The sequence below is a fragment of the Zeus faber genome (assembly GCF_960531495.2).
Source record: "Zeus faber genome assembly, chromosome: 14".
Classification (NCBI taxonomy): domain Eukaryota; kingdom Metazoa; phylum Chordata; class Actinopteri; order Zeiformes; family Zeidae; genus Zeus; species Zeus faber.
Window position 1 is genome coordinate 17,911,316 of NC_137200.1, and position 12,112 is coordinate 17,923,427.

General features: G+C 41.1%; 1 protein-coding gene across 1 annotated transcript; it reads left to right on the forward strand.

Annotated features, from left to right (window-relative positions):
* Window positions 1-5,086: 5,086 nt before the first annotated feature.
* LOC307239900 (olfactory receptor 1M1-like) lies at window positions 5,087-6,046 on the forward strand (the record flags this gene model as incomplete). Its single annotated transcript, XM_080013478.1, has 1 exon — window positions 5,087-6,046. One exon carries the CDS (start codon window positions 5,087-5,089, stop codon window positions 6,044-6,046), a length of 960 nt encoding a protein of 319 aa, XP_079869604.1.
* Window positions 6,047-12,112: the final 6,066 nt, after the last annotated feature.

Consider the following 12,112-nt stretch of genomic DNA (forward strand, 5'->3'; position numbering starts at 1 on the left):
TGAGTTAATGCGTAGCGATGAGTTATTAATGCGTGGCCATGAGTTAGTAATGCGTGGCCTCGAGTTAGTAACGCATGGCGATGAGTTAGTAATGCGTGGCCATGAGTTAGTAATGCGTGGCGATGAGTTAGTAATGCGTTGCCATGAGTTAGTAATGTGTGGCCATGAGTTTGTAATGTGTGGCCATGAGTAAGTAATGCCTGGTGATGAGTTAGTAATGCGTTGCCATGAGTTAGTAATGCATTGCCATGAGTATGTAATGTGTGGCGATGAGTTAGAAATTTGTTGCCATGAGTTAATGCGTAGCGATGGGTTATTAATGCATGGCCATGAGTTAGTAATGTGTGGCGATGAGTAAGTAATACATTGCCACGAGTTAGTAATGCGTGTCCATGAGTTAGTAATGCGTGGCCTTGAGTTAGTAATGCGTGGCCATGAGTTAGTAACGCATGGCGATGAGTTAGTAATGCGTTGCCATGAGTTAGTAATGGGTGGCGATGAGTTAGTAATGCATGGCAATGAGTTAGTAATGTGTGGCCCTGAGTTAGTAATGCGTTGCCACAAGTTAGAATGCGTGGCCATGAGTTAGTAATGCGTTGCCACGAGTGAGTAATAGAAGTAAAAGGAAACCCACCCACAGCCACAAACACCGCTCATATATAGAATTACACTGTAACCAGGTGGAAGGAATGAACTTCTGCAGTCACAAAACACCGGAACAGAGAGTCAAAGCACAACCGTTCATTGAACTTTAACGAAGGGCCAACTACCCTGGACCCCGAGTATTGCTGTCTGCACTTTTATTTATAATTATAAAACTTTTATTAGTTATTACAATAATAATAACTAATCAAACAACTTGGACCGCTCGTTTATTACCGACATCCATATCGCAAGAAAGAAATCCTGTCCTGCGCATGGTATCGCTGCATATCCCGTCCCACTTCTCATGTGTGTTTTCGTGACAAAACATAGTTTGGAGACAAGACACGAAATGCAGCGATACCATGCGCAGGACAGGATTTCTTTCTTGCGATATGGATGTCGGTAATAAACGGGATTCCTCCTCGGGAAAGATCTTGTGATGTGTGACCCCCTGTCACCCATCAGTCATGGAGTGTGCAAGCCACAATGACGTCAAGATTCTCGATCACAAGACAGTTGTGAAAGAAGGTTGCGTAGTGTGAACAGTACAGCGATCTGACAACTTTGAAAGTCGCGTAGTGTGCCCATGGCATTAGGGTATTTAAGACATGAACTGTACATATGCAGAAGCACGGAAACGCACGGATACAGATCCGGGAGTGACAACCGTCACACCGACTGCCCTGGACCCTGGGCCCCGTTGTTTTTGCTTTCATTTTTATTATTATTTTTGACCTTAGCATTTTTTAGGCTAAAAGTATCTAAAACATGACAACCGCAGTAAGCACTGTCATGGTTGAGGTCTCGTTGGAACCGCGGTGTTTCAGACATCTTGTGATTCAAGTTTGATCAATATCGATCTACATTTGGAGCAGGAATTTGTGAAAAATAGTTGCAAATTTGAGTTGAAGAACCCTGGTGTACCGTGATTAGTTTGCAGAGCGGGGCACTTTGTGACATCATCCTCCAAATTGTTTTAAAAGTCCAGGTTTCGTCGCTGGCTGGTCATTCGCACCTGCCGAGGTGCGCAGTGTAAGGCTGCACGACCAATTGTATTTTCACCGTCATCGCGACATCAACATGCGTGATAAACTCATCGCAAAAGACTGCCTGAAACGGGATGAATAAGACAAATAATTTTATTATATAAAAGATTTTTTTAATAACTTTTTATACATCTGAGGTTGATTGATCAGTGGACTCGTGCTCTGTAGAAGACGCGGACGCGGAGCGGACTCTCCGGTTCAATGCGCTCCAAAACAGGAAGTAATGGTGCAGGGTTTTTTGTATTTCAAGAGATGTTTTTGCTGAATTTAGAAATAATTGTGTTATTATACAATTGTATTGTTTGTGTGTTTTCGTGTTCCAGATTCCAAAGAGAAGCCGGATATTGTCGATGACAATAAGGAAGCGATGGGCAGAACATCCACCCTACGCTACATGGGAACTCAAAAATTTGTAATTAGCGTCAATAGGAAGTGATGCTGTGTTTCTGGGAAACCCTAAAAAATGTAACTCGTAATAACCCCTAACTAACTAACCTGGAGCCAGTGTATTGCTGCCCGCAGTTATATATTTTACAGTTTTCTGTAGTTTTTTGAGTTATATTTATTGTTAATCACTAGGCTTCCCATATATTGTCATGTTTTACTGTTTACAACATCAAGATTGCTTCATTGTTGCATAACGCCCATTGTGTGAGAACTCAAGTCCACGACGAATCTTATATACCCTAAAAAAAACCTGTCATTTTGTACCACCATTATAGAGGATGAACTGGGAAAGTATTCAAAGGAACAGTATCATACTTATGAAGCCCTGAGGGAGGTGATCATCACAGGGTACGGTGACCCCAGACAAAAGAATCCCCTCTCTGCTTCTCGGACTCCCGGGACGTTTCTAATGAGCCCCCATTTGTGATGTCATCATTTGGGGAATGCCGGGTAATGACCTTGCTTTGTAAACAGCCTCGTTTAGCATTCAGACTGTAAGGCCTTATTAATCTCTCTGTGCAATTAATTAAAATTTAAGGGGGGAAATAAATGAGGGGGTGTATCAGATAATTATAATACCATAAGAAAATCTACTATTTATTTAGAAAAAAAAACTGTTCAGCGATCAGTGATTTAAACACATATGGTCAACAACTATTTGTTTTTAGTCTCATTTAATTGGTTGATGTGGTTCTTTGATTAGAACGAAATGACTTACTAACAGAAACAAAGACAATTGTGATGTGTTGTTGTATTACATACAAACATTTTTATTTTAAATTTTTCACTATTTTTATTTATTTATTTAGTTATTTATTTATTATTTTTGCATACAAATATTTTTTCATTATTAGGTCTTGTACTGGTAGGCCGTCAACAAAATATAAATATTAATATACTATAATTATAATTATAAAATATAGCTGCAGGCAACAATACACAGGATCCATTTTAGTCATGTTAAATACGTGTTACAGGTTTCAATGGTTCTGAGGTTCCCGGATCTGCTCTCTGATGTTTGGAGCGTACCAACGTACTCTCTCCTACCACGGATTCTTTCTGTAATGGCTCTTTTCTTTCATGAATCCGGCAAAGTGATGGGGACCAAAGAGACCAAATATCAATGGAACAGATCCACAGACATTACCTTACTTTACCAGGTAAGAAGGTACATAAATATATGTACACCTAGTTTGTAATCTCTAACCACTGCAGAGCGACCGAGTCTACACTGAACACAGGACACGGTGTAAATGGACATTCTGAACCATAACCTGCACATTTATAGTAAATAGTATGATGACGTCATGAAGCGTCTTACTCAAAATCTCATCTCGTTCCATTAGTTTTCGAACGTTGGCGTGTCGATGACGCACGACCTTTCGGCTACTTTGGGTCAGATTTTGTCTGTTTTTCGCTAATTTCGGCTCCGTATGTGGATCGATTCGGATGACACTTGAGCCACGAGACGTTTGCGACGTCCCGGTTCTAACGGGACGTCAACCATCTTCATAGCTTCATGCAGTTGTTCTGTTCCAGACGGTTTTAGCCCTAAAAATTCAGAGGAAAATAATTGAACAATAACAATAGGGGATCCAGATGATAAATGACAGATAATAAATGATAATTATATTCTATTATAATTACAGTATATAATATATTATAATAATAACAATATCTTTATAATAATAATAATGATAACAACAATAATAATAATGATAATAATAGCATGTTATAATTATAATAATATATTAATATTAATATATTAGAACTATTATGTTGTAATTCATACATTTGCATTTGATTACAGCTACATTCGATGTAATGGTGTGTTTGTGTAATGGTGTATATAAAGAGACAAGTGTAAAAAAAAGATATATATATTTCTTTCTTTCTTTTTATACGCTTTTACTTTTTGTGGTTGTCTGTCTTTGTGAGACTTAAAACATGTGACGCCATGGATCTTCTCTTGTCCTTTTCTGTTGCAATGAGCAATAAAGAGCACATTATCGGTACATATTGTTAGAATCGTTATTTAACACACAAGTACAGATGAGCCCTCAACGGATTCACCTTGTTTCATCTTAATGAGGGGGGATCTCTTGAGATTCATAGAAGGTATGTAAACTGTACTTCCGTCCACTGTGGGCGGAATACATAATTTTGTTCGACAGGTGCAGTCCCGGCTTTAAATACAACTAGAAATAAACCTTCCTCAATATTATTGGTGATTACTGGTGAAATTGTTGGTGAGAACATTTGTGTAAATTTGCCAATGCAGAGGTGTATGTTTAGTTTTTAGGTTTATTATTCTCTTTAACTGCTTAAATTCCTCATGTATATGCTTTATTTTATGTTATCATGCCATGTTTATTGTTTTATTGTGTAAAGAGTTTATCATTTCATGTTTATACTGTGTAAAATGTACAGGTTTATTTTCCATTATCCTGTCATGTTCTTTAAATATTCATTGTGTAACTAAGTGACATTTTGCTTAAAGAGTTTACTGTATATTGCTTACAAATTTCAAATGTGTGTTATCCTGCCACATTTTATTGTGTACAGTCAACTGTGAGGTTTATTGAATATTTCACTTTTTTCCCAGAAAAAAAATATTTTTCATTTTTTATATTTTTCTTCTATTGTTTGTTATTATTACTGCCTATTGTTTTTTGAGCTGCTGGGACATCTAGCCATCTATCCATCTATCTATCTATCTATCCATCTATCTATCCATCTATCTATCTATCTATCTATCCATCTATCTATCTATCAATGTTGAACTCTTTCCTGAAGGTCTACCTGGATGTTACTTCAACAGATTCATTTTAGTCTTAATTTCACCTTGATCCTTGTGCTGAAACCGATGTTTCTCTTGCCCCCTTTTTAGATGCTCCGCACCTATGTGTGCCGCAGGACGCGTGAAGTGAATGTCAGGAGTTCCAGCGATGCCCGTCCCCAAGACCAATCTAAATGCCTCGTTCATCCACCCGCCGGGCTTCTACATCATCGGCTTTGAGATGTTGCCCTTTGTCAAGGTTTACTTTGTTTTCCTGGCGCTCGTTTACGTGGTCACCGTCCTGTTCAACGTACTGCTGATCTACGTCATCGCTTCCAACCATTGCTTGCACACGCCCAAATTTGTGGCCGTCAGCAACCTGGCGGTGATTGACTTGACCTTGAACACCTGCGTGATTCCCAGTATGATCAAGACTTTTCTCTTTGGAGAGAACTTCATGGCGTTCAACTTATGTCTGGTGCAAATGTTCACCTACTACACTTTCCTGTCGCTGGAGTCCTTCGCCCTGGCGATACTCGCCTACGACAGGCTGGTCGCCATCTGTTTCCCGCTGCGCCAGCATTCCATCAACACCCTCCGCAGAATGTCCTGTATCATCGGTCTGACCTGGTCCTACTCCCTGGGAATGATCATGTTTTCCACCTCCATAATGACGAGGCTCTCGTTCTGCGGCTCTGTGAGGGTGTTCAGCTACTTCTGTGACTACGCTCCCGTGTTCAGACTGGCCTGTAACGACAACACGCTGCACTGGTCCTTGTCCTCCGCGCTGAGCATGACCATCATACTCGGCCCCATGCTTTTTATCATACTGTCGTACGCCAGCATCCTGGCCACCGTGTTCCGCATGAAGCTGCTGAGGAGCCGGATGAAGGCGCTGGCCACCTGCGTCGAGCACCTCATCCTCGTCGCCATATTTTACATTCCCATTTTCACCATCTTCACGATCGGGTTCTACCTGAGCCGCATTGACCCGGACCAGCGCGTGCTGAGCCTGTCGCTGTCATCCTGCATCCCCCCGTGTCTGAACCCCATCATCTACTCCCTGAAGACCAAGGAGATCAAAAGCAGAGCTCTGGCGTTCTTCGGAAAGACCAAAGTGAGAGTCTGAGCACCGTTTCCCCCGTTCGGTCAAGCGCTCTTCGCGGCACTCAAAATACTCCGGCGATCCCATCCGGATCAAGTTGTTGTTGTTGTTGTTGTTTGTTTTATCTAATGCTGGGGAAGTCGGACCCTGCCACAAACAGGAAGCACCCTATAGAGAGTGGCTGTTTCTTAAAAAGTAGGAGCTAAAAAATGGGATTCTTTTACGAAATAATCTTCCAGATGATTACACTTTAAATCAGAAACATATATTGGTGTAGTGGAGAGAACCAGTCCCACTCTTAACGAGAGGTTGCAATTGCAATTTGGGTCAAAGGTGATGCCATCATGGAGACGTTAGAATTGTATATTGAAGATCCTAAACTTGCATGATATCCATGCAAAAAAATTATAAGAATTTGGATTAGCCTTCTACTTTACTTTGTTGTCATAGCTAATGATTGCATAGTTTTCTCAAATGACTATTGCTCAATGTGTCATGAAAGGTTTCGCTATCCCTCTGTTGACCAACCAAAACCTGGAATTTCTTCAGGAATTATGTTGTACTTTTATTATGTATTTTTTACTACTTTTTACTTTACTTACCATCAAATACTGTCAAAATGTATTTATTTGTTTATTTTTGATTCTCCCTGTTTCATTCTCAAGGAACGGATCTTTTCCAGTTGAATTCAGTGCCAGGGCTCCATGAAAAGCCCAATATCAGATTAAGTGGTTCACCCCCCAGAATGGCATTACATTGCTTCAATGATATTATTATCTGTCCAGTTGACACAATATTTTCTCTAAGTAAAAATCTGACTGTCTTTCTGTTGTTTTGTTTTTTTGCATACAAATATTTTGTATATTGTGTATGTTTTTTGCCTTGATACTTACCTCTAATCATATGTGAATATGCTGTTGTCTTTGGGCTGGATGCTTGAACTCCCCAAATCATCATGGAGCCGCTGCAGCTAGAAAAGCTTTCTTTCAACTATTGCCGTCAGATCTTACCGTCAAGATCTCTTGCGCTGTAGCCGACCATTTATATTGCCTCTGTTGCTGCTGTAATGCAATTTCCTAGTCAATAAATGCACTATAGCATTACGTAATCTTACACGATTTTGTGTGGAGTTTTATATCCTTGTGCGAAAATGTTGTATATATTTATATTTATATATATATATATGAAAGCTGGAAATTGTTTCTTGATAATATCCATAATATCTTCCCAGATATATTCATATACAGTAGAAGAGGATGGCCAGAAAAGTGTTTTCACCATTACAGAGAGCGGCATAGAATTTAGTTCTCAAATATTGCTCTCCGGTGGATATTTTGCGGCATGACAGCACCAATAACTGCCTTCACTTTAGCTCCTCTGCAACAGAGCATTATTATGTGCCGACAATTTTATTATGTTCTATCCTTATGCATAATTCAATGCAAAAGTCATGACCTCACTATTTACCAAGCTTATCCATGTCCCAATATTAGTACAAGAGACCCCTTTTTTATATAATAAAACAGACAGACAAACAGACAGACAGATAGACAGATAGACAGATAGACAGACAGACAGACAGACATTTATTTTATTAATAATAACAATAATAATGAATTATTATATGACAGTGAGATAATAATTGTATCTTCTCATTTTTAAGTGAATAAAAACACTGACCGATATGACATTTGACATTTGATTTGGCCCATACAATGGCACTCTTACTACGGCTGCCATCGCTCTTTCTCCTGATACTGTTTCCTCCACTAACACCTTCAATGCCTGAAGCAGCTCTGAACAAGACATTTAGTATAAGAACAGATCAAATCCCTGTTGTTAAGGAGGTCAAATCTGAATCCCACTACCTGTCTTCTCTTTCAAACACCAATGCAGTGGAATGAGATTCTGGAAATTGAGGAAATCTTAAAAAAGAAATTGCCCGACAACTCCACTTAAAATATCTGAGAAAACGGAAACATTACAAACTAAATTCAAATGTCTGATCAATTCATTATCATTCTTTTAATTTTAATCTCTAATTTTTTACATTTTAGATTTTTTTTGATTAAATGCCTGCACTGGATCTGAAAAAAAATCCTTGTCCTGAAACAAGATTCATAAATTCATATAGCTTAAAAAAGAGTTACAAGTTATTTACAATGATTTATATTATATTATTATTATTATATATTTTTATATTAGGAAAAATAGGGGTGTATATTAAATCATAAGCATTAAAATGTGAATGTTTTTAACAAATTCTTAATCTTTTGAAATTGTGTCCTTAGTTTTTGTCAACACTGTCACAAATTTCTAAAAATCTGCTAAAATAAGAGAATCTTGATTCCAGCTAAAACTCTGAGGAGCCCTTTAACACATAGCTCTTTCTGGTAAGGTTGGTATATATATTTATATATTTGTATACTATACATATATAAATATATATATATATATATATATATATATAGTGGACCCTCATCAACGATGGTCGAGGGTCCGCAAGCGCTGGAGAGGTTTCAGACATAGAGGCAGTTGTGGTCATAAAACGAGCCGTTCACATTCGCAGCCAATAGCTTCAGTGGAATTAGAATGGTTCTCCTGAGTGGCCTCGCCACTCAGGAGAACTGAAAGAGGTGAACCCAGTCCAGAGAACTCTTGTACTCTGGACTGGCAAAGCATAAATTGGCAAGTACCAGTATCACCACGGGACAAACCAAAGACGGCTTGGACTGAACTCCTCCCTGTGCGCCTGGATCCTGGATGTTCTGACAGCCAGGTCCCCGGTGGTCAGGGTGGGTGGACACACCTCCAACTTGCTCACCCTGAGCACGGAATCCCCCCCAGGGCTGTGTCCTCAGCCCACTATTCTACTCCCTGTACACACATGACTGTGTGGCCAGGTCGAGCTCCACAGTCATGGTGGGCCTAATCACCGACGACGATGAGAAAACCTCCCTGAACGAGGTGGTGGATCTGACAATCTGGCGTCAGGACATCTGCCTCGTCATGAACGTCTCAAAGACTTAGGAGGTGATTGTGGTTTTCAGGAGGGCACTGCAACCGAGGACGTATATGCCACTGTGGATTAATGGGATTACTGTGGACAGGGTGAGCAGTTTTAAATACCTGGGAGTTCACATTACAGAGGATCTGACATGGACTACTCACGTTGACACTCTGGTGAGGAAGGCAAGACAGCTCCTTTATCATCTTAGGCAGCTGAAAAAATTCAGAGTCTCCCTGAGGATCCTTCAATCCTTCTACGCTGGAGCTGTAGAGAGCATCCTGATGGGCAACATCACCGCCTGGTTCGGGAACAGCACCGCTCAGGACAGGAGAGCTCTGCAGAGGGTGGTGTGTCTGGCTGAACAGACCATGGGAGTCACCCCCTCACTGCAGGACTTGTATACCGGGACGTGCAGAACCAGAGCCTGCGGGATCAGGAAGGATCCTCACTACCCGAATAACAGACTGTTGCGGTCAGGCAAACGACTTCCCCGCTATGCAGAAAAAACAGAAAGCTTGAGACAAAGTTTCTTTCCACAAGCCATCAGGACTGTGAACGCTGATCTCACCAGTGCCCCCCCCCACCCCCAAGACACTCACACACACACTGACACTGCTACTATAATGTGTATACGCATAGAACACACTACACACCTCCACACATGCTGCTGCTGCTCGTCTTTGATTTGTTGCACATTTCAGATGTACAGTTTATATATATATCCTTTTTTTGGATATAGAATATAAAGTATATATTTTCTTGATGTACAGACTTGATTTAATCCGTTTTGCACAGATTTTTTTTTTCATATTGTACAGTCCACATTTCTATTTCCATTTCCATTCTATTTTATTTTATCCATTGTAATATTGGAAATTCTATCGTTTTTGCTGCTAAAAATATGCACAATCTATGTAGGCACTGCCACTTTGCGTTTCACTGCATACCTGTATATTGTATGTTGAATCTTCAATCTTCAATCTTTTCACTACCAAGCACCCATATACCAGCCTGTGAGTTGTACTTGCACAGCTTGAAGCATGGGAGGTGGCCAACAGAACAGTGGAGGAAATGGAAAGTTGTGCATAGTTACCCAAAGGGGTTAATGGATGGGGGTAGCTGCAGATGGAATCACCCTGATCTTAAGCTGGTCATAGGTTGGCTGGAGAAGGGCTATAGGCCTCCTTGGGAGGATGTTTTCAAGCACTCTGCAACTGTTCGGTAAAGTATGGTGACAGTGGCCGGGGGCAGAGATGCAGGATGGACTCCTAAATGGATACTGGGTGGGGCTGGCAACAGGAGAGTCAAGGTAGCAAGTGATCATGCTATGTGCATCCAGGGAAAGTGTGATGGAAGCACGGATTGGGGGTGTTGAAAAACTATGATTATAACCCTGTGCTACTTGGAATCAGCAAGGCAAGGTGGACACAATCAGCACAGAAAAGATTGATGAGTGGAGATATGTTGATCCATTCGGGTCATGAGGATAATGCCCCACATGCAGAAGGTGTAGCACTTATGCGATGAAGATCTGTACAGAGAGCACTAACGTATATGATGGAAGGCCCAAGGCCCGAGAATCATCACAGCATCATTCAGAACAATGGAGCAGAAGATCCAGATGAACATGATCCAGTGCTACGCACCAACAAATGATAGTGAAGAAGCGAAAGGCTGTGAACACTTTGACAGAACATTCTGAGAAAAAACTCCACCATCCTCATGGTAGACTTTAACGCAAAGATTGGAGAAGGTAACATTGGATACTGTGAGGTGATGGGAACACACAGGCTGGGAGAAATGAGTGAAAATTGAGAGAAGTTCATAGATATTTGTGCATTGATCAAGTTTATCATCGGAGGCAACATCTTCCTCCATAAGAAGGTCCACAAAGCAGCATGGGCCTAGGGGTCTGCTGTTGCTGCAGGGCAGGGTGCTCGGGGCTTTCCTGCAGCTGTGGGGTTTCTACGCAGCTGCGGAGCCCGTCGGCCCTTTGCACTGCTTGGAGGCGCCACAACATAATTCCGACCTTATACGCCAGAACCAATTGGAATAAGTCCTGCACACTCACCGGTGGACGCCTCACACACACACACACACACACACACACACACACACACACACACACACACACACACACACACACAAACCACCACACCTGCTTCGAATGCACCTCAGTACCCTCTCCTTTCCTCCCTCATTTACTGCCATAACTAACAGTAAGAGGCCACGTGACCAGTTGTAGTTACAGTTTTCATGGACCTAATTAACTCTGTTTTTTAATACTTGGTTCTATGTTTTATTTCCATGTTTTATTTGTCTCACCGTGGTGATTCTCCCCCTCTTGGAGTAATGATTAGTTGTTTATAGACCCCAACATGATAAATAGTTCTCCAAAGAGGGGGGTGGGTGGTGGTTCTCCATAACCAAAAGCTGTGCTCTTGTCATCCTACAGGTCGTCCACAGGACAGAGTTATTGCAGCAGTTCTTGATGATTTAAGAATGAATAAAGAGTTGCATTGCAGGTTGAGAACTTGAACTCCACTTGCAGACTAACTGTCCTGAATGCAATGGCATACAAATACTCTTGTGTTGTATGCCCAGCATGCTGACAGCACAGGTTAAAAAAAAAATCATTGACAAACAGAGAAGTGCGGATGCAGATGTCAAATCAAGAATAGGCAAGCAAGGGCGGCCTTTTTTAGAGCTTAAAAACATCCGGCCCTCTAGAGGGATACAGCAGAGGAACGGGAAGAGGAAAAGAGGCCGGCCTCAGACCTGGCATCAGATGGGGGGAAAAAGCGAATAACGGAGAACTCCGAAGGTCCCTTGTCAACGGCCTATACTCCAGGAGGAGTGACGGGCATAAGAATAAGAACTTGTTCAAGTTCTAAACCACCCGAGTCCTGTTCATTTATTCCATCTCCATCACGAGCCAGATGCTGTTGCATTGGGAGCCGCCACATTATGTTATACTGGGGGAAAACAGATTTCAAACCCTGAATTTTATCAGGTATGTCAGGGTTTCATTGACTCATTTGCCCGGCCACAAATCAACTATTTTGGCTAACTCTTCATAA